Source organism: Monodelphis domestica, chromosome 8 (assembly GCF_027887165.1).
Source record: "Monodelphis domestica isolate mMonDom1 chromosome 8, mMonDom1.pri, whole genome shotgun sequence".
NCBI classification, from domain to species: Eukaryota; Metazoa; Chordata; class Mammalia; order Didelphimorphia; family Didelphidae; genus Monodelphis; species Monodelphis domestica.
The window spans coordinates 129,841,808-129,866,517 of NC_077234.1; the positions used below are offsets into that span (position 1 = coordinate 129,841,808).

At 35.6% G+C, this 24,710-nt stretch overlaps 1 protein-coding gene across 3 annotated transcripts in view; it reads right to left on the minus strand.

The window, feature by feature from the left end:
* Positions 1-24,710, minus strand: part of TBC1D4 (TBC1 domain family member 4) — a 216,120-nt gene that overhangs the window by 83,308 nt on the left and 108,102 nt on the right. For all 3 annotated transcript variants that reach the window (XM_007501450.3, XM_007501451.3, XM_056807214.1), the window contains exon 2: positions 1,378-1,965. In XM_007501450.3, the coding sequence (XP_007501512.1) occupies positions 1,378-1,965 (588 nt within the window). The remainder of the gene's footprint in view (positions 1-1,377; positions 1,966-24,710) is intronic.

Below are 24,710 nucleotides of genomic sequence, written 5' to 3' on the forward strand. Positions count from 1 at the left end.
TCATCCTCATAAAAGTTAACCAATGTATACTAATCCAAAGACAATTTAAACATTTGAGTGAGTCACCAAGGGAGATTTTGGAATTTTCTCTCTAAAGTTTCTTAAAAATAAGCAGAGATTCTCTCATCTATACATTTACAATTAAAGGATATCCTGAAAGTGCTGGCGGTTGCCCAAATGACCCTTCTGGTAAACTACAGTATGAAGAACTTCAGTATCTCTATTTTATAACCTCACATTGTTTGGACAGAGATGAAAAATGCAGTGAAAAAGCTGAGAAGAAATAGGAGAAAAGGATCTGAAAGACTTAGGACAAAGAATGCTATCCATCTCCAGAGAAAGAAGTGTTGGAATCATAATGTAGATCAAGCATACAATTTTTCACTAATGATTATCTGGGATTTTGGATTATTCTTTTGCAGAAATGATCAATATGGAAAGATTTTTGCATGATAAAACATGTATAACCCAGATCAAAATGCTTGCCAGCTCTGGGATATGGGAAGGATGGGAGGGAGGGAGAAAATTTGGATTATAAAACTATTTGTTATTACATGTAATTGATAAAATCAACTATCTTTACTAAAAAAAAAAGAAAAGAAAAAAAAAGAAATAGTAGAAAAGGGCACTGTCTTTAAGGCCTGCAAAATACCTTCCCCGGAATTCTTCTAATGACATCCACAGTCACTCAAGCAACTATTTCTTCATTCTTTCTTGATTGCCTGATATTATCAATACATACATCCTCTGAAAATTCTAATAACTATTCAGACTTTCTACCTCCCCCAAGCCTGCTAATATTCCACCCCACCCCAACCCCTTTCAGATATTTTATATGCAGACCCAGGTTAATAAATAGCATTTATTTATGGATTGATACTATGTAGTATATTTGTAGGAAAGATCCAGAACCACAAAAGTAAACATTTTTTCTTTCAATTTATTCCACTTTGTTTTTAATCTATTCCTTTAATATCCCTTCCCTTCAGTACCCTTTTCAAGTTTCCTCAAATCCCTTCTCTTTTCTTTTGGCCCACAGGCCATTTAGATCTTGAAAGGACCTAAAAAAGTCAATTCTAGTCCAACCCTTTCTTTTTCTATATGAGAAAATTAAGGCCCAGAGAGGAAAAGTGTCTTGCCCAGGGCCACACAGGTCACAAATAACAGCGGATTCCCTAGTTCAAACCAGATTCTCTCTGTCTCAAGACCTGGGGCCCTTTTGTTCTCTTTCTCTTGGCTTCCGCCTTGTCTCTACTCTTCTTTGAGAGCAAGGAAGAAAAAGACATTTAATTAGCCATCGGGCCGGTTTAACTAAATCAAGCAGAACTTGGTTACACAAGAAGCCACAGCAGCTGTTATGGCATACCCAGCAAGTACCTGGAACAGCATTGTTCTATTCTTTTCTGAATCAGAAGGCTGGACGTGACTTGGGGCACTCGCATGTCTTCTACGCGGTTGTGCTTTTAGGGGGCCATCGTGCACCTTCCTTTGTGGAACTGCAGTCACACTGCTACATCGGGACCGAAATTCTTGCTGATCATCAAAACCAGAATCTTCCAAAATCCGTTCAGGGAAGCAGACATGAGACCCAGACAAACTGGTCTGTCCCACCACCATTGTCAAGCCAGAGACAGGAGAGGTTATCTCATCAAGTTCCTCCAACTGACCATCTACTGGCGAAATGGACGTTTCAGACTCAAAGACGGTAAGGTCATTAGTGGAATCAGAACTGCGCTGCTCACTCAAGAGCCGCAGACGCTGGCGTTCATGTAGGCTGAACTTTTCGATGCAGTCATCAATGAGAGTGGATGGGGCCTTTTTATGGGTCACAGTTACCTTCCCACAATAAAGCACTTCGAACTTCTGAGAGTTGTAAAAGGCATCCTCATTGTCTTTATTAGGTTTGGCATCCTCTTTCAGGGCTGCTTTAGACACTTGCCTTATACTACTAATAACATCAGGAACCTGGAGGGAATAAAAGAACAAAATCTTCATTCAGTTGTCAAGATAGAAACCACTACTATTTCTCCTAAACAACATATAGAATAAATCTCTCAAAATGACACATAAAATTTAAAAAAAAAAACACAAAGGCTAATCTAGGTAAACAAGGAAAGTTAAATCATCAAATGATTAATATTTACAGTTTCGTTCAAGTAAAATTCAAACTCTAACATGGATATCATTCTAATGGGCTCATAAATATGAAACTTACATCCATGTCTCTCTAATAGAGACTGCCACAAAAGTTATGAAGCTGAGATTCAGGTCTCAGAAAGACCTAGTTCAAATCCCACTTAGGAAACTACTGGTATGATATAAGGCAAGCTCATTAAACCCTCTGTGCCTTGGTTTCCTCATCTTTAAAGAAATGAGGTTCATTGGCTTCTAAGATCCCTTCCTGATCGAAATTTATAATTCTAGAATATTACTTTTAAAGATGTTATGTGTTCCCAAAAAAAGTGAAAGTCATGTAAATTTCCTAGTGATAAACATAAAAATGACTCTGAGACTGAATTAAAGCCCAGAAAGGTCACATTTGTTTTCATTTTGTTGCCCCTATTAGACTGTGAGCTCCTTCAGAGCCAGACCTGTCTTTTTTGTTTCATTTGGTATCCCTACTGCTTAGCACAGGTTCTGGCACAGAGTAAAGAACTTAATAAAAATTTACTGATCCCCAGATCACCAGAAAATGATTCCCAGATTTTTGTAGTCTACAATATTCTGCAAGTGAACCCTCATCCCGTCAACAAAATTATCTATTATGAATATCCAAAAATGTTCAAGTCTTAAACTTGATATAACAGGAGGTAGGACCAAGCATTTAGACACAAAGTAATATACTGATATCCCTTATTTCCTTTTAGAGAGTAATGAACGAAGTATGTAATGTCTTTGAGATAAGAGATTCTATACATGTGGCACAGCTTGGGAAAGAAGTCAGGTGTCACAGACCAACACATGACCAAGTAAATTTAGCTCTCTATGGTCTTTTTCCCCTTATCTGGTCAGTATTGTTGGTTCTCAAGACACTGAGAATGGATATAACAGATTCTGAAATAAGAATGCTGGCTGGCAAACACACAAAGAGTTTTAAAATGCAATTATTTCTTTGCATCAGGTATCTGAAGACCAAGAGCCATTTCCCAGGGGAAATCATAGGATATAAACAAACCTCAAAAAAACTGCAAATTGTTAACATTGTGTTAAAGAGAAATGCAAAACAAAACAACCTTGAGGTTTCATCTCACACTCTACTATTTGGCAAAGATAAATCAGCCAAACCAATTTCTGCAATGTCTACCACAATGATCATAGAACCTTGCACATGCTATACACTTGGTTGGTATGCTGGTTAGTTTCACATTCTCTGCCTCCTCTCTCAAGTTGCCCTCTCTGGTTGTCACTCTCCTTTGTATCTTGTCTTCCCTGTCATAATGTAAGCTCTTTGAACAGAAGGCCTGAAAGAACTGCAGAGGTACAGGGAGTCTTGAAAGTTATATATTTTTAAAAGAAATACACTATATAATAGAGATTTGCAGTTTTATATACAACCTTCTTTTTTCTGTTCCATTATTCAGGATGAAATGTGCATTTTGTTTGGTGTTTATTAAGTTCAGAATAAATAAAAATAAACTTTTTTTAAAGAATATAAGCTCCTTAAGGGAAAGGCTGTATTTATATATGTATTTCCATTGCTTAGAAAAGTACTTGACCCATAGCAAGTGCTTTATAAATTATTTTTCATTCATTTATTCATTATTTGTTACAGAGAATAGCTCTCTAGTTAAGAAGTTAGAAATGAGCATATTTAGAAATCCAAGTATATATATATATATATATATATATAATTATTATTTATGATTCCTCTTAATCACAAACCATGCTTCATCAAATAATACTCATCTAAGTCAGTAAATTAGGTATCTTTTAAAATCACAAATATTATTATAGAAATTTTGAGGGGAAATTTTTTTTAATTCATCAATTTTGGGTGTAGAATTTGAAACCCTCTTTTATAGGGTTTTCAAACTTTATCTTATTCTAAAATAACAATGTAATTTAGGTTCAAAATCAGTTAAGAAGGATGGTTTGGCAGGAACAACATTTGGATAAGTGGGGAGGGAAGGAGGTTAAGAATGATAGAGAAGGGAAAGTCCAAAACAATAGCAAAGTTTATCATAGAATATTTTATACATCTAGCAAAAACACTTTTAATTCCCATCATAAGCTAAGTTTTTGACTTAAAAGGAGAGTGAGGTATTCAAGTAAAAGTACCTGGAAAAATAATTTTGAGATGTAAGTCTCAGCTCTACTACATTGAGCAAATCATTTAATCCCTTGAATCTCGTTTTTTGACCACATTATTTTTAAGGTCTTTTCTAATTCTAAAATTCTTCAGTCCATTACCTTATCAAAAGATCATTTAATGTGGCATCTAATATTAGTTATTAAGAAATAAAAATGGTAGTAGTTGTTTTAATTTTTTAATAAAAATACATAGTTAAGCTACAAACAATAATTTGGAATTAACATAACATGTTGAACCAGTACAACAAAGTGATTACTAAAATACAAAATAAAACTGCCAGTCAGAATTGCAAAAGATAAGCCTTCCCCACTTTAAATGTTAATGGGAAGTCTTATATTTTAGAAAAACAAGGCAAAAACACTTTAGATGAACTACTATAACCAAATTTGTAAACTCTAAAAGCCTCAAAAAAATGTAAAACATTTCAGAAGACCAAGAGTCAGCATCATTTCAATAACGATTTGTTGTTGTTGTTCAATTGTTTCAGTCATGTCCAATTCTTCATGATCTTATTTGGAGTTTTCTTGGCAAAGGTATTGGAGTGATTTGTAATTTCCTTCTCCAGCTCACTTTACAGATGAGGAAACTAAAACAAACAGGGTGAAGTGACTTGCCCAGGGTCATGCAAATGGTAAATGTCTGAGACCAGATTTGAACTGAGGAAAATGGAGTCTTCCGGATTCCAGGTTACAACACTTTAAATTTTGCAAAATTATATACAGATTATATAGCTAGGTTATAATCTTCCCCCAACAATCCAGTGAGGTTCTTTTAGGTAATCATCTGTTTGTTTTGGGGGGTTTTTTATTTAGAATATTTTTTTCATGTTTACATGATTCATGATTTTTCCCCACCTCTTCACTTCCCCCTCCCATGGTTAACAAGCAATTCCACTGGGTTATACAGGTATCATTGTTCAAAAATCTATTTCCATATTATTCATATCTGCAGTAGAGTGATCTTTTAACACCAAAACCCCAATCATATCCCCCTTCAAGCCACATGATTGATCATATATTTTTCTTCTGCATTTCCATTCTCACAGTTCTTTCTCTGGATATGGATAGAATTCTTTTTTCATAAGTTCCTCTGGATTGTCCTGCTTCGTTGCATTGCTGCTAGTAGACAAGTCTCTCATTTTTTATTGTATCATAGTGTGTCAGTCTCTGTTTATAATTTTCTTCTGGCTCTGCTCCTCTCACTCTGCATCACTTCCTGGAGGTTGTTCCAGTCTCCATGGAACTCCTCCACTTTATTATTCCTTTTAGCACAATAGTATTCCATCATCAACATATACCACAATTTGTTCAGCCATTCCCCAATTGAAGGGCATCCCCTCGTTTTCCAGTTTTGAGCCACCACAAAGAGTGCAGCTATGAATATTCTTGTACAAGTCTTTTTGTCCATTATCTCTTTGGGGTACAAATCCAGCAGTGCTATGTCTGGATCAAAGGGCAAGCATTCTTTTAAAGCCCTATGGTCATAATTCCAACTTGTCCTCTAGAAGATAATCATCTGTTTTGCATATGAAGAATAAACTAAAATTCTGAAAAGTTAAATCCATAGTAATACAGCACCAATAAGTCTTCATGATCTGATGCCTAACAGTCAGTCCAGTAAATCATGTCATTCTGCCTTTCAAGAATGTTATCTCTCCAGAATATAATGGAATATTATTATGTAAGAAATTCTAAATATGATGAATTAAGAGAAACTTGGGAAGACACATATGAATTGTTACAAAGAAAAGATAACCAGAATGATAATTATGCAGCGATCATATTTAAATATAAACATGTATTTAAGTGTAAATAGAATTTAAAGAAATAAAATACATATATTTAAATATAAATAGAATTTAAAGTCTTCAGAATTCTGATTAATACACTGTCTAATCCAGAGTACTAACTTGGTGCATGTCACCAGACACCTGACAACAGACAAGTGGTAAATTATAATTATATAATGAAGCGTATATTTTCATACACAGCCTACATGATGATTTATTTTTCTTGAATATATTTGTTACAAAGTAGAGTTTTATGATTATGGGGGAGGTCATTGAGAAGTAAAGTTTTAAAAAAAGCATTAGAGACCTTTAAGGGAAAAAAAAGTAATAGTCTATACAGTGGTAAAAGAGAAATACAACTAATTTTTAAGATTTAACCAGAAACATGTTGATAAACATCCATTCTCTCAAACAGAAAAGCCAATTCATCCATGCTAAATGACAAAAACCATATTGCCTTGCACAGCTTTAACTTTCAAGAGCCTCACATAAATGAGAATGGCACCATATTGTTTTTATAGTGAATATTTTCTTGTTATTGCTTCAATGCTTTCACTTAAAGGTCTAAGATTGACTAAATCAACAATCACAGACATCAAAACTATTCCTTCCTGTAGGAATGTTTGAACACTGTGCTATCAAACTTAATTATTTAATTAGTATACATAGGTTAATAATAAGCAGCAAAAAATTTTGTTAGTGTTGAGCACTTTAAAGCCTTTAAGAATATAATTCTAAATCTAAGACTGACAAATGATTTGAAATTTGTTTAGTTTATCCATGCTAAAGAAATTTTTTTTAAAGGCTATTAATATAAGCTACCTTTTTGTCAGAAATCCAGTTGAAAAGAGGAGCCATTCCAAAGGAGCACTAAATTTGATAAATGAATATAGTCCTTAGTAAGAGCCTCTTTATTAGGAAGTTTTCTCTTTCTGAATGAGCAATTTTTCTCCAAGTTTATGTTAGAATGCTGCTGTCCGTTAAAATATCTCCCAAGAATAACCGTTGCTACTTCAAAAGTCAAGTATTTCCTGATACTGAATACAGGAAATACATGAATTGTTCTGGATATGAAAAAGTCAAAGAAAGCCTCTGACTTCTTTCAAAAGGAATGCTCTTATTTCAATGACCTCTCATTGCTGTTTAAAATGAATTACAAATAAGAGCTTGACACTTTTTAATTAGGGAGATACCAGAGTATTAGTCACAGTACCAAAAAAAAAAAAAATCTTGACACTAATCATTTCTCCAGTGTTCTCTTTATCTGACTATATTTCCATAAACAGCTGAAGATGGATGTGAGGATGAATAGAATTCAACATAGAGTTTGAGATTAAAAATAAAATAGAAAAAGTAATAAAATTTAATAAACAAAATATTTAAAAATCAAGTAGGCTAACAGAAGGAATAAAATAGTATTCTACAGAATAACAATATTGAGAAACCCAGTACTATACTCAGTTTTTTAAATTACATGTATATTTAAAAACAGAGCTTGTGAAAAAAGAACAAAGAGTCAAGTGGTTAGGACATAAAACATATTACAGTGGCATGGGAAAGGGGGAAAAAATCAAGATAATCTTGAGACCAAGAGAAGATTGTGATTCATGAGAAGGGTTAGAAATCTGAAGTATAGTCATGTCACTTAACTAGCCATAAAAATGGAGCACCAGAAACAAGTAATAACACATAATGTTATACTTGGCTTTAGAGTAAAACATTTGATATTTTTCATGGATTTTACTTCCTAAATAGAATTTGCTTGGGCAGAAATTAAGGTTGATATGCATTTCATTAAAAAAAAAAAACTATTCCAGGGGCACCGGGGTAGCTCAGTGGATTGAGAGCCTGGCCTAGAGATGAGAAATCCTGGGTTCAAATTTGGCCTTAGACACTTCCTAACTGTGGGACCCTGGGCAAGTCACTTAACTCCCACTACCTAGCCCTTACTGCTCTTGTCCCTTTCTTCTAAGATAGAAGGTAAGAGTTTTTAAAAAATAATAAAACCTAACTTCCAAAGTTTGTAAGGAAAAGGCTACTAAGTAGGTTTACAAAGTATGCCCAAAGAGATTCAAAGGCTTCTCTTTGGGGATGAAGAAAGAGCTCTTTCTTAACTACTAGAAAACTATATAACTTTAATATGAAATCTATAGCAGATTTGGATCCTAGGGCTAATAATGGTAGAATATACCATTTAATAGTACCCATAAGTCAAATACCACTGTTTCCATGCCATTAGAAGAAAGTAGCGGCTTTTAAAAATAAACAAATTGGGGCCATGGATAATTTCAATTCTATAACAACTTATATTTCCACATAATTAAAACATTTTATTTTAAGCTGTTCCTTTTTACTTTCATTTCTTCATCAAAAGATTAATGAGGGGGCAGCTGGGTAGCTCAGTGGATTGAAAGCCAGGCCTAGAGACAGGAGGTCCTGGGTTCAAATATGACCTCAGACACTTCCCAGCTGTGTGACCCTGGGCAAGTCACTTGACCCCCATTGCCTAGCCCTTACCATTCTTCTGCCTTGGAGCCAAGAAAGGAAGGGGTTTAAGAGGGGGGAGGGGGGAGAGAGAAACTAATAATGAGCATTCTAAGTTATTTTTAGATTAAAACAAATTTATCACGAAGGATTTCTTATTATAATTCTTCTTCCCCTCTCTCTCATTGATGGTCATTTCATCTACAATCACATTTCTAAGTCAACTTTTTAAACACTAAGAGCATTATTCTAAGCATAAGCTCTATTCCACTCTTGCCATATCACACCAACCCATGAGAAATATCTTTTGCCATGGTCACAGATTTGCTGGCAAATCTCACTGAGATGGAACACAGGAAGATAAACATGTTCTAAGTGAATACATAATCTTTGTGTACATGATTGTTTGTTAAATGCTGAAGAATAAAAATAGACAAACTCAATTACCTTAGACTAAGGGTAAGTAATTCAATATCTTAGAAATCAGCACTCTGATGCCAAAATCCAGCTATAGAGTATCTTCAGATATGTAATTCTAGCCAAACTGGGGCAAAGGTAACCTTTCTTCAGTTTTTCCATGACTGGAAGGGACACTGTGACGAAATATATCAAATAACAAAATTTATACTACTGAGCTTTTTAAAATATAAATATTTAAGTAAATAAATAAATATTTAAATATTTATTTGAGTGCTGGTAGTCTTTTAAAATTCACTCTATTAAGAACTGATTTTTTTTAATTTCCATTTTTAAGGTACTATACTTAATTCAATAATTTAAGGATCTGCAATTTCATCAAGGTGGATCCTCTCTATTTATATAGATGGTAACTCTTACAACTTAAGAGATGGTTTAAGAGTCACTATGGCTAAAAAGTTCATTAGTGTGAGACCAACCTGGTGATATCCTTAAACAACATATAAACACCCCCAATATCCATTCCAACTCAGTGGGGCTTTCATGTTCTTCTACTCTCTTGGAACAGTCAGGGTGATCTCTAGGCCAGAATAGGACTTTAGTAGAGGATTTTTAGTCATATATTTTAAAATCAGTTTCCATTTTAAAAAAAGAAATAAGAACTTTGTTGTTGTTGTTTTTTTAACCCTTACCTTCTGTCTTAGAATCAATGTGCATTGATTCTAAGACAGAAGAGTGGTACAGGCTAGGCAATGGGGGTTAAGTGACTTGCCCAGAGTCACACAGCTAGGAAGTATCTGAGGCTACATTTGAACCCAGGCCTTCCCATCTCTGGACCTGGCTCTCAATCCACTGAGCTACCCAGCTGCCTCCAAGAAGAACTCTGAATCCGAAAGGCACCAAAGTAAAATATTTCATTTGCCTCTCCCCCTCCCCTCCAGAGTAATTCTTTGGAGAGGGACAGAGGAGGACAGGGAGAGGGAGAGAGAATTTTATCCAAATAAGCACTAGGGGGAGCTTTTCTCTCTGAGCTGTTTTTACCTAATCAAAGAATTGCAACAAGGCTTCCACCAAACAGCATCAGTATAGAAATTCTATTTCAAGGAATTCTAAATACTAATAACATATTAACAAAAAGGCCACCATTGAGAAAATTAACTGACTGTTTAAAGATAGTTAACCAAGATCATTAATAAAAACTAGTGAGCTGGTGAAATAGAAGAATTAGAATATGTCTTAATGGCATTTTAATCTTCATTGACACTCATATGATGTTACTATATACTCTAAGTACTTTAATATCAAGCACAAACTCCATAAAGTAAATCCAATCACAAATTCTAAAGAAACGTAAATAATTGTTTCATTTCTCAACTGTATTTGTCCTAACAGCTGGTATCAGAGGATCAAACGGCACAAAGTAAAGATGTACAATGGTATCTCTGGAAAAATGACAAAAAAGGAAGGATGAATCCTGAAGAACATATAACAGAGAACATAAAGCTTTAAGATCAAGAAATACCTATAACATGAGGAATGTTACAGAATACTCAGAAACCTGCTCGAGAATGCTTCGATGTTGATGCCCCAAAGGTACTTTTCATTTTGGGCATGGCATTTTTATTGACACATCAGGCACTTGCAAATATCCTTCCTATCTGCTTCTGCCTTCCTTCTTAGATGAAGAAAAGTGCTATGTTCTCCTTGTGCCATAAGGGTTACTGAATAAAAAAAGATTACTGCTATTTCATCCTATGACAGCATGGAGAAGAAAACTAGTCATCCAGAAGTCCATCTTCAGGTGGCCCTGACGAGACTAAAAGGCTGAGTAGTAGCAGATGGTATCAGAAAGTGGAATGATGTCCATCAGAGAATCTCATCATAACATATCCAAAGGATTCCAGAAACTCTGAAATATCAAAAGGTCAAGTAAGATGTCCTGGCCACATGGGTAACTACCTATAAATACTCTAACAAGTACTAGATGGAGACACATGTTCCCCGTGCATGTGTCTTCCTTTCCATGAGAGATGTCACAGTTTTTGTAAAGGGAGGCCCCATATGTACATGGCCAGATCACTTCTTGTTATCTTATTTATGCTATTTGACTATGTTTTGCTTTGAATTGCTTCCTCAGGCTGGCAAAAGTAAACAAATCAAATGGAATTTGGGAGCTATGGTTTTACAGTAGATACTGGCCACACAGAGCCTCAAACCTTTAGTAGCTATTCTGGGGAATCTGTACATAAAAGGGGATCCCAAGGGATGCCTTAGAAGGGAATATAAAAAAATGAAAAAGGCTAGGAAAACGTATCAACAAAAGTGTGGAAGACCCTGAATGCCTTACAAAGAAGTTTATATTTTGTTCTTTGGCCAACAGGGAGCCAATGAAGGTTTCCAATCATAAGTTCTCAATTTCTTCTACATGTGAATTGCTTTATAGGAAGAAAAATAAAGATCTACAGCAATAGTAAAACTATCAAATTCCTATTTCAGGGTGGGACAATTCAATGAGATATAGAATTTAGAGGCATCAAGATATATCATTAAGAACTTGGCTATTTGCCCACCAAAATCCATCAATAAAAATGAATGTATTTAAAGAAAACTAGAAAAAGGAAGAAATTAGGGTAAATAAAATGTAAAACATTTATGAATTTTGAGGCAGTACAGTATTTATTATAAAAGGAGTCCTGGACTTAAAATCAGAAGACCCAGAGGCAAGTCTCACTCCATCATGAACTAACTTTGCAATGTGGAAAAGTTTCTTAACCTCTCACTGAACTTGTTCCTCACTTAGGAAAAAAAAAAAACCTAGTATTTGCAATTGCCTACTTCACGGGATTGTTTTGAAGATCAATTAATCAGAAAGCATTTATTAAATATCTACCATGTACCAAGCAATGTGCTAAGCATTGGGACACAGTAACAAAAATTAAATACTCCCTTCCCTCAACGACTATTTGATACCTCAAATATCATATATGATAAACTATGAGAGCCATCTAACTACAAAGCACTATTTTTAAAAAATTGTTTTTATTACTTTGCTCTGAAATTTCAGATATCAGAAGAATGTGAATTTAGATAAAATCCTCTGACAGTTCCAAAAAAACAGAAATGATAAGACAGAAAGCCACATAACTATTAAGATAACCAGAGATAGAACTCTTGTGCACCTTAAAGGTAGTCTATATAAGTTACTCAAATGATATCCCAATGATTTTTATAAAATTATTTTCCAAGTGATTTTCTAAAGCCCAATACTTTAACAAAAGGTCTTATGTCCATCTAGATAGCAAGACAAAGTATAGCAGGTCCAATGAATGAACTAATACAAATTACTACCTAAATCTAAGCACTGGTTTTTTTTTTTCAGTTTGAAAATGTATTATTCTGCTAGTGAGGCCTCAATGTAAAAGGGTTAATTACCACATAAGGAGTATGTTATGTAACTTAAATGTCTATCGTGAAATGTTTGACATAGTCACTCTGGATAATAACTAGGACCCCTACTAATTTTCATAATCTATCATTTAATTCTTATTTGAATGCTGCTTCATTTTTATGAAGTACAGTCCCCAAGCTCTATCAATAACTAAAATACTATATGCTGCAGATTTGGATTCTGGAAATTCCCTGAAACCAGGCAACACATGAACTTCCAGAAAGAAAATTGCCCACACACCCTTTAAAAAAACAAAAAAGCACCTAAATAAGACAGAAGTTTTCTGAAAAGCTGGGAGAAGCAGCACAGAAACAAGTAGAGGGTTTACATTCCCGAAAAACTGCAGGGCTTTGGAAAAGAGTACCCCTCAGTGTAAAATCCAATTATCAGTATTTATAAGGCAGTTCCCTGAGGACACAAGAGTTTCAAGTTCACAAAGGTCTTGATATTTGACACTCAGTCAGACAGCACTTACTTGGCACCTAATCTATTCAGAAAAAGACTTCTGAGAAACAGTTCCTGCCCTCAACTCCTTCTAACAAATCCCTAAGAAATCTCACTGTCCACAAGAAAAGGCTGCTAGGTATTGCAGACAAAGAGAGTGCGGCCCCACTCCAAAACAGTAACTTACATTTCTCAAAAGCGCTTCAAGGTTAAAAAGTTCTTTCTTGGAGACAAGTCTACAGAGTTGGTTAAATAAAGGATTATTTTTTCCCACCTGGGATTTGAGGTAACTTAGCTAATAATAGCACAAACTCAGCAAATGGAGTCATGAGATTCAAACTCTGACAAGTTCAGGGGTTCTGTCCACCACGGCCTCCTATCTGCACTACTCCATACATTGTCTCCCACTCAGTCAAAATAGATTTCTTCATTAGAAGATTAACTTCACTAATGGGCAAAAGGCAGTCATAAAAACAAAACAAAGCTTTTGTTTTTCTTCCCAAGAAGAGTCCACAGGGAATGAGGGGCTAGAATAAGAGATTTCTGCTACACCCTTCAAAAAAAGGGACCAAAACACAAGTCATGTTGGATTTATTACATACTTAAAAAGGCAAACTCTATATGAGATTTTCAGTTTCATGTTCCACATACAGATAAAAAAAATCCCTAAAAAAAAAACCATCAATAATTTTTAAATGTACAGAATAAAAAAGTTTAAGACAAAAATAACATAGTAACTCTGTTAAAACCTTAACATGATTGTGTAAAATATATTTCTTGAAAAACAAACTACATAACAGAAAGTCACAACTTCTTTGCATATTGATTTATTAATGATTATTAATTTCACAATAAAAGGACATTTTAATCTAAAGTATTGGGATAGTTTAAAAACTACAAAAGTTTAAAAGAATCTTTAAAAATATCCAACATAAAAAACATCTGGCCTTTTTAAAAATTGATGAACTAAGAAATGTTTCTTCGATTTGACATTTCAACGTGTTACAATCCTCTACTATTATAGGTAAACAATTTTCTTTTAGTAACACACTTACTACAAAAATCTAAATCTTAACTCAGTTAGGATCATCCCTTAATCTAATCTTGCTGTACCACCTTATTACTAACTTCTCTGATTTCCAGACAATGGACTGACAGTTCTCTCCCATGTGTACCTAATATGTCCTCTTTGTTCATGCTCCTTCCATGTCTTTAAATATGGCTGCACTGAAGCACCCTCCCCACCTTCCCCTGGCAAATATTCTCTCTCTGCTTTTCTCTCTTCATTTCTCTTCCTTAGTGAAAATGCCGTATCCACTTCCTAGCTTCAATGATCAACTCTACATCTGACTGTCAAATCTCTATCTATACCTCTCAGTTTGTTTGGGGTTTTTTTGGAGTTCCAGATCCACATTTCCAACAGCCTACAGGCTTTTTTTGACCTGAAGGTTCATCCCTAGCCCCCAGTACTCCAGTGGATCTATGATCTTATTGATGCTGCTACTCCCTCCAAAGATATTAAGTGTAACCCATACATGCCTGTAAAATTTGTGCAATTTTGGTACACCCTTTAAAGTAAATTTGTCACAGGAAGGCCACTTAGAATACTGAGTCCCTTTATCTTGATTTCCTGACACTGACATCATGAAGATATATACCACTAAAGCCCAGAAGCTGCTCATCATTTTTCTTCATTCTCACTATATCGCTGACCTATCTTTTTACAATCATACACTCTTTTGGCTAAGCCGAAATTTGGTATAATTCAGCAAGTTCATGACATCTGTTTTACTTTTCAAAAAATGAAATGAACCATAAACTCTAACTAAAACTACTTTAACAATTGAAATTTTAAAAATTACATAGGAATAAAAATGACATTTAAATTCCTCTTTCCTACTCACTGAGTTAAAACTAAAGGAAGAGAGCTGAAGGTAATTTAAGTTCAGGAGAAAATTCTAACAACTTTACCAATAATTTTCTATAATTCAAAAAAATCACTATATGTGCACAAAGTGGGTGGGGATATGTTTTGGGGAGGAAGATGGTAGCCAAGGGACAAGATAGAAGTAATGCAATTACCAGTTGCAGTATCTGCAAGAGTCCAACCTCCCACTAAAAAGGTGACATTCTCTACCTTACTTCTGTGGTACAGTTTCTTATTTGCAATTCACTATAGCCTGCTTATAATCACTTTGCACATCACCACTGTTCTTTCCATAGTTATCAACTTTGGTTCTTCAAAGATTACAATATCCCATGACTTCCAATTGGGCTCTGGCTTCAGGGAGAACCTTTGAAAAAAAAAAAACAAACTAAAAAGTTTCCCAACACAATCCAGTTCACTGTTTTGTCTGGTTAGTTCAGACCACAGCAAAATGATCATTTGCAGTCTGTCCAAAATATATATGCTGACAGACTAACTATAAGTCTTTTAATCTAAAAAACTGGCATTCTTCATACACTCAGCTTTGTGTGTATGAATAGTTAAGTTAAACTCGTGAATGGTGATGAATCACATTTTGGAGACTCTGTGTTGTTTTGGGGAATGATGGATGCAATAAGTATCATCCACAAGTTTAAGTACATAAATAAACATTTCCCAAAAGAAGTGTAGCAAACAACTATATGAAATACTGTTCCAAATCACTCACAATATGAGAAAGAAAACTTAAAACAACTCACAACCAATATATTGGCAAAGATGAATAAAGATGGAAATTGTACCAGCAGGATTGTGAGCAGATCAATGGTTGGGGGAGCTATGCCTTGGAAAACTGTGTAACTATGTTCAAAAGGGCACTAGATCATGTCCTCCCTCTGATCTAGAGATACTATTAAAAGGCTTTTACTCTTCTCCCCCACAAAGAAAAAGACTGAAAAAAGAGGAAATATGTTAAAAAATTTTCTAGCATCTCTTTTTGTAGTAGCAAAGAACTGAAACACAACAGAGTATTAATCAAATGGGGACTGGCTAACCAAATTATGTTATATAAACATGAAAGAATACTACTATGCCATAAGTAATGACAAATGGTATGATTTCACTGAAGGTTAAAGTAAGCAGAATAAAAAAATTAACAGTGAACAATAAACAGTACAATCTCTTATTTCCTAACACATAGCAAATTTATAAGCCTGATAAAATATGAAGACTCTATATTGGAGGGGCTATGAAAAGGCAGGCACCCCAATATTGCAATCATGGAACTGTGAACTGGGTCAGCTATTCTGGAAAACAGTTTTAAATCATTCAAAATAAGTGACTGAAAAATTCTTACCAGAGATTACAAAGAAGTCAAAGACAGAAAAAAGGTGCCAAATATATCAAAATAACCTTGGCAAAAGCACCAAAAAAAATAGAGAAAGAAAAATTAATGCGGATTCCATGGATTGGAGGATAGACAAACAAACTATGGAATATTAATATAATATAATGTTATTATGTTATAAAAATATAACAGATGTAAGAAACTCAGCAAAATATAGATGGACTTATGTCAAATAAAGTAAGCAGCACTAGAAGTATTATTAGGGGACAGGTGCAGACCTTTGGGGTTAGAATGCTATATATGCTATCCTACAAGATTGCTATGTCCATTATTTCTCTTTGTGAGGAAAGACTTCAAAACAATATGAGTACTTGACTGTGAAATGGGTAAAATGATTGGCATAAAAAGGAAATTTAAAAGTAATGACATAAAAAAATTTAGATCAACAGTCTAGAACATCTAATGTTTAAAAGGAAGGGGAACACATAATGGGCTGACAAGAGGCCACATTCTACTGACTACTGTCTGACATCCAGTATTATATGAAGTTATGTTCTATACAGAGATCCCTCCTCTGTATAATCATAGCTACTGACAATGCTGCCAAAAATAAGGCTTTAAGCAACTGAAAGGAAAATTCTGAAAAAAATAGTTTCATTTATTATAATATTTATGTTTTCTATTAAAATGTTATAATCTGTTTCTGCTTTGATGTACATTTAATCACTCCAGAAGTTGGTGTCTTTTTGTAACTCCCTCTTAATTTTACTTTGTGTGGAAAAGCAGACTATTTCTGGAATGACTAACCCTTTTCTTCCTGTCCTTTCCATCACCCTTACTCTAACTCTAAAGTCTAAAGAAAAATTAGATTATAGGAACTGAAACTAATATATCTCTATATATAGATAGATAGATAGATACATACATATATATAAAAACAAATAGCACCCTGATTTTATACTATTGATTAAAAATTAGACCAATTCATCCATGGCATGGCCAACTATCCATTAGGAATCCTTCATTTTTATAAGGCTATGAAAATTTCCAAAATTATAAAGTCAATTATTCCAAAGTCTTGATTTAGTGACTAGATCATGGGCAGTAACAGGGTCAGCTGCTTCAGGAAAGGGATTTATGAATGAGACAGAGATTTTTAGAAAACTTTGACCACAAAACCAGGGATAGTAAGGTTCCCACAGTCACTGGAAATTACTAACAAGTCAATTATGTGTTCCCCTTCTTTCTGCCTCTGGACTCAAAGATCAAGGTAAAGAAAATCAAAGATGCCCACTGTATCTGTGGACAAGAATAAACCAAAGGCCTGAGAGTTAGGAGTCAAAGCAAAAATAAGAAACACATAATCAAAACTGAATCAAGAAAGAAAAGATCTAGAAGTAGCAAAAAGACAGAAATATACATGATGGTCAGGAAAAAAACAGAGAGAGGAAAAGTGAGAAAATTAGCCTGACCAGAATGGTGAGATGCCAGAATGATTATTAGGGGGAAGTAAAAGACAAATATGAATTAGTACGACAAGGCTAGATTATGGAGGGGTCTGAAAAATCAAAGGAATGCTTTGGCTTGATAGTTAAAGAAATTATGGTATATGAATATAATGGATGACACTGCCATAATAAATATGAAAGAGACAAAGAAACCTGGGAAGACTTATATGAACTGAAACAGAGAAAAGTGAAGAGAATCAAAAGAACAATTTATCCAATAATATAAAGAGAAACAACTCTGAAAATATAAGAACAATGGCTTCCTTTTCCTCCAGCAAGCTGATGAGGAAGCAGGCTCCCCACTCCTTAGTACTAAAGAAATGGAGTAGAGGTATGGAATATAAATATACATGTACTTATAAAGGTTACAACATTAACATTTATCAAGTGTCTTACCTATGCTACCACATCAGAGATTCATGACAACCCTATAAGCTAAATGTTGTTATCAACCCTGTTTAAAGATGAAAAAATTAAAAGCTCAGTGAGTTTAAATCATTTGCTCACACAATGAGGCTTCATAATGCTGAAGTTGAACCCAGTTCTTCTGGATTATAAAACCCACACTCTATACACCATATGTATATATTCATTCTCTCTGTCTCTGTCTCTCTCTTTCTCACACACACACACACAAACACACACACATTCCTCAATGGTCTCAGTGAACAGGTCTTTCAACTTAAAATGACAGCCAAGTCTACAAGGTCAAATACATCCCTATATAATATATATAATCTTGCAAGGCCAGCCATAGGAGGGCTAGACCATATTTCACTCTCTTAACCAGATGTATTCACCAAATGACCTGAAGATATAGATTTAGAAGGGAGGCAAAATATTGCTCCCTCAGCTATGAATATTTGGGGAAATAGTTAATGTTATATAATGCTTTCTCTTAAGAAAAATAAAGTTTTGGTTTTCAATTATATGCTCACTCTCTCCTAATGGGTTGTGCATTGTATATGAGACAGAGTTTTGGAGTCAGAGAACAAGGGCTTGAATCCTGCCTATCACTTTACTATCTGTGTGATCTTAGACAATCACAACCTCTTCATACTATGCTTTCCTCATCTGTAAATGTATTCCCTTCCTCCACTTCTGAGTACTGAATTAGATGACCTCTAAGGTCACTTCTGGTTCTAAAGTTATGATCCTACAATTTCCTCCTCAATTAGATAACATATTTTATATTCCATATTCATTTTTTTTAAATCCCTTACCTTCCATCTTAGAATCAATTGCTTCCAAGGCAGAAGAGTAGTAAGAGCCAGGCTTATGGTGGCTAACATATGGTATGTGTGCCAGAGGTGGCACTCAAAGCCCTCTCCATGGGCGCGGGTGCTGTCACCCCAGCACAGAGTTCACCAAAGTTTGTTACTAGAAAGACAGAGCTGGGATGTTCCCCTCCCCCTCTCCATGAAAACACACACACACACACACACACACACACACATGCCATTACCTGCTTTTCTAAAAGGTACACCTAGGCAATAGGGGTTAAATGACTTGCTCAGGGTCACACAGCTAGGATATACCTGGGATCACATTTGAATCCAAGACCTCCCATCTCCAGGTCTGGTTTCCTATCCACCGAGACACTTACCTGCCCCCTTTATTCACTTTTAAGTAGGAAATACAACTGCAAAACAGAGAATAAAACCAAAAATACTCATGCACGTAGGAAGAAAACACAATGATGTCTTTTGTCTCTAAATAAACCTTATAGAAGAAGAAACCACTCACTTGCCAATGATTCCTACATATTTGTTTTACATTTTTACAGTATAACACAAAGATTAATGCATTTCAAAGAAAACTCTATATAGTTACTGAATTATATTCAGTTTCTATTACCTAGGATAAACCACAAGTCAAATAAGTTCTCTGCAATATTACCAAGTTCTAACTGAACTTATGCAAGGAACAAATTTTAAGTATTTGCCATAGAGCAAATATTCCTACATATGATTTTCAAATTCTTTTATAATAACCATAAGCTTAAAGAACAGATTAATTTTGAGGCCCATTTCAAGACTATATTCCTATGCCATATAATTTATCTGTATGTAAAAGAACTACTTTCAGAATCTACTTTCTGTATCCCATTCCTTTAACTAAAATGATAATTCTATTCCTAAAAGCACTTCCTAAAAGGGAAGAAAGAGAAGGAGAGGGAGAGAGAATTCTTTAATACATAGATAAGAGATGGAGCAAATCATTTCTACATTCTCCTCTCCTTAATTATCAAGAGGAAAAATCTAATTCACTGAACTAAATCCTACCAGAGGCACTTTTCCAACAATCACAGAAAGTGGAGAACACAAGTATTATTAAATCCTTTTTAAAAATAAGGAAATGGAAGGCCAAAGAGGTCTAGTGACTTACACCAGGTCACAAATTTTATATATAGCAGAGCCAGGATTGCTAAGCTCATTTCCTGCTTTCATCTCACTCTTTCCTCTAGAGCAAGCTGCCAAATGTGGCTACACAACAGGACTGAATATTGTATAAATTAGTCAAGAAGCACTAAGCTATAAAAGGCATTAAAATAGAAGTGATGAAATCAATGCACAGACTATGGAGAGTGCTCATCATCTCAGAGGTCAGTTTAAGTAATAATTAGGTAGCTGCAGATAGGACAGCTCTAGTGGTACATCTAGGCTATTTAACAGTAATGCCAGGAGAATGAGATTTAATTATAACACGTGATAAGCCTCATGAAACTGAAACCATTCTACCACCACCATGCCAAGTGTGCTTTGGGCAGAACACAGTTCTGGGTGAACCTGCAACAACAGGTTTCAAAAGAATGGGGGGGGGGGATGTTCTTCCTTCTCCCAAAAGGTGCCCGCTTTACACAACTTATAATGTTACATTACACACAAAAAATAATCAGAGATCTTGGTATTCCTTGAGATAATCTATCACCCCTTATCAGGAAATGGAATCTTTGTCTGCAGTACTATCCTAGAATGAGAAAAACAATGGTTAACAAATGATTACTATAGAAGAATAATCACTCTTCTCTCTTCTTCATTTACCCAACTGTATGTTTATTTTTTAAGTCAACCTCTTACAATTCTTAGTGTTTTTCTAATCTTGACTTGAGGTTAATTTTTTCTTTTAATTTTTATTAATTAATTTATTTATTTAGAATATTTTCCATGGTTACATGATTCATGTTCTTTCCCTCCACCCTCCCTGAGCTGACAAGCAATTCCACTGGGCTATACACATATCACTGTTCAAAAACTATTTCCATATTATTAATATTGTCTTGGGGGAAAAGGATGTCCTGATTCAAAGAGAAAGCCTCTAATGAAAGACAGCTTGGTATAGTGAAAAAAATGTTGAAACTGGGTTCAGAAAACCAGAGTTCAAATTACAGTTAAAATGCTTCTTAGCTGACTTCCGGTTAAGATGGCGGCTTAGAGAAAGCTGAAGTTCAGATCTCCGGAAAACCCTTCCCGACCGATCTCAAACTAGAAGCTCCTAAGGCGCCGAAATTCAAAACGATCAACAGCACAGACCCTGGGAACCCTCCTCCTGGACCTGGACCCGGTTCAAAAGGTACGGCTCCCCTTAAAAGCCAGAACCCGAGATCCCTCGGACCTCAGGGGTAGGAGCGCAGAGTCCAAGGCTCCCGGAAGCGGCAGCCGCGCTGGGCTCAGAGAGCAGGGTCTGAGGAACAACAACCCTCAGGGTCTTCTACCCAAGTCCCAGTCCGGGTGAAAGTTACTGCCTGGGGCCTCCGCTGCAGAGAGCTGGTCAAAACAACAGCAACCCTCAGGGCGGGCAAGACAGCCTCACGGGCTGGATCCTGCTATCCAAGTCTCAGTGAAAGTCTGTGCTCTCGGAGCTTGGGGAAGCGGCAGCCCATCCCCCCGCAGGCCGACGAAACAGCCTCACGGCCAGGGATTCTGAAGGCAACTTCCGGAAATCGAGCCAGGAGGAGAGTGTGGCCTCGTGGTCCGACCCTTCCATTCCAGTTCCAGTGAGGCATATTCAGTTTAACCCAGGGAACGCTCATAGAACCAACATCTGCCCAGGACTAAAGCCTCTGATCACCAGACAAAGACAAGAAAAGCCAATCCTCCACGTTCAGAGATGACAAATTCCACAGAAGCACAGAAGCCCCAAAATACCAAGAAAAATAAGAAGAAAGGGGCGACTCTGGACACATTCTATGGAGCCAAAATACAAAATACAGAGCAGATAGAAGAAGATATACAAGAAAATTCTCCAAAATCTTCCAAAGGAAATAGAAACTCTCCACAAACCCATGAAGAATTTGAATCAGAAAGGACCAAAAAGATGGAAGCCCTCTGGGAGGAAAAGTGGGAAATGATGCAAAAGAAATTCACGCATCTACAAAACCAGTTTGACCAAACTGTAAAAGAAAACCAGGCTTTAAAGCAAGAACTAATAAAGCAAAGCCAAAACACCAAGAAATTAGAAGAGAACATAAAATATCTCACCGACAAGGTGATAGATCTGGAAAACAGGGGGAGAAGAGAAAATTTAAGAATAATTGGACTCCCAGAAAAGCCAGAAATAAACACCAAACTGGACATGGTGATACAAGATATAATCAAAGAAAATTGCCCAGAGATTCTAGAACAAGGGGGCAATACATCCACTGACAGAGCTCACAGAACACCTTCTACACTAAACCCCCAAAAGACAACTCCCAGGAATGTAATTGCCAAATTCCAAAGCTATCAAACAAAAGAAAAAATCCTACAGGAAGCCAGAAAAAGACAATTTAGATATAAAGGAATGCCAATCAGGGTCACACAAGACCTTGCAAGTTCTACGCTGAATGATCGTAAGGCATGGAACATGATCTTCAGAAAGGCAAGAGAGCTGGGTCTCCAACCAAGAATCAGCTACCCAGCAAAAATGACTATATACTTCCAAGGGAAAGTATGGGCATTCAACAAAATAGAAGACTTCCAACTTTTTGCAAAGAAAAGACCAGAGCTCTGTGGAAAGTTTGATACCGAAAATCAAAGAGCAAGGAATACCTGAAAAGGTAAATATTAAGGAAAGGGGAAAAATGTTATCTTCTTTTACTCAAACTCTCTTCTATAAGGACTACATTTATATCAACCTATGTATACTAATATGTGGAGAAAATGTAATGTATAAATAGGGGGTAAAGAAAGACCAAATAGAATAATGGTTCTCACACAAAGATTCACAGGGGAAGGGGAGGGGAAGAAAACTCCTATAAGAAGGAGAGGAAGAGAGGGGGGGGGGGGTTTACTTAAACCTCAATCTCAGGGAAATCAACTCTGAGAGGGAAAAACATCCAGATCCATTGGGATCTTGAATTCTATCTTACCCAACAAGGGTAAGGAGAAGGGAAAACCAAGGGGGGGAGGGGGAGAGGGAGAACAAAAAGGGAGGGAAAGAGAGGGGGGAGGGGGAGGGAACAAAAAGGGAGGGACTAAAAAGGGAAACATCAAGGGAGGGGACAAGGGGGACTGATTCAAAGTAAATCACTGGACTAAAAGGTAGAGCCGAAGAAGAAAAGGTTAGAATTAGGGAAGGCAATCAAAATGCCAGGGAGTCCACAAATGACAATCATAACTTTGAACGTGAATGGGATGAACTCACCCATAAAACGTAGACGAATAGCTGAATGGATTAGAATCCAAAACCCTACCATATGTTGTCTTCAAGAAACACACATGAGGCGGGTTGACACCCACAAGGTCAGAATTAAAGGATGGAGTAAGACCTTCTGGGCCTCAACTGATAGAAAGAAGGCAGGAGTGGTAATCATGATATCTGATAAAGCCAATGCAAAAATAGACCTGATCAAAAGGGATAGGGAAGGTAATTATATTTTGTTAAAAGGGACTCTAGACAATGAGGAAATATCATTAATCAACATGTATGCACCAAATAATATAGCACCCAAATTTCTAATGGAGAAACTAGGAGAATTGAAGGAAGAAATAGACAATAAAACCATACTAGTGGGAGACTTAAACCAACCATTATCAAATTTAGATAAATCAAATCAAAAAATAAATAAGAAAGAGGTAAAAGAAGTGAATGAAATCTTAGAAAAATTAGAATTAATAGACATATGGAGAAAAATAAATAGGGATAAAAAGGAATACACCTTCTTCTCAGCACCACATGGCACATTCACAAAAATTGACCATACATTAGGTCACAGAAACATAGCACACAAATGCAAAAAAGCAGAAATAATGAATGCAGCCTTCTCAGATCACAAGGCAATAAAAATAATGATTAGTAATGGTACATGGAAAACCAAATCTAAAACCAATTGGAAATTAAACAATATGATACTCCAAAAACGTTTAGCTAAAGAAGAAATCATAGAAACAATTAATAATTTCATCAAGGAAAATGACAATGGCGAAACATCCTTTCAAACCTTTTGGGATGCAGCCAAAGCGGTAATCAGAGGCAAATTCATATCCCTGAAAGCTCATATTAACAAACAAGGGAGAGCAGAGATCAATCAATTGGAAATGCAATTGAAAAAACTCGAAAGCGATCAAATTAAAAACCCCCAGCAGAAAACCAAATTAGAAATCCTAAAAATTAAGGGAGAAATTAATAAAATCGAAAGTGATAGAACTATTGATTTAATAAATAAGACAAGAAGCTGGTACTTTGAAAAAACAAACAAAATAGACAAAGTACTGGTCAATCTAATTAAAAAAAGGAAGGAAGAAAAGCAAATTCACAGCATTAAAGATGAAAAGGGGGACAGCACCTCCAATGAGGAGGAAATTAAGGCAATCATTAGAAATTACTTTGCCCAATTATATGGCAATAAATACACCAATTTAGGAGAAATGGATGAATATATACAAAAATACAAACTGCCTAGACTAACAGAAGAGGAAATAGAATTCTTAAATAATCCCATATCAGAAATTGAAATCCATCAAGCCATCAAAGAACTTCCTAAGAAAAAATCCCCAGGGCCTGATGGATTCACCTGTGAATTCTATCAAACATTCAGAGAACAATTAACCCCAAT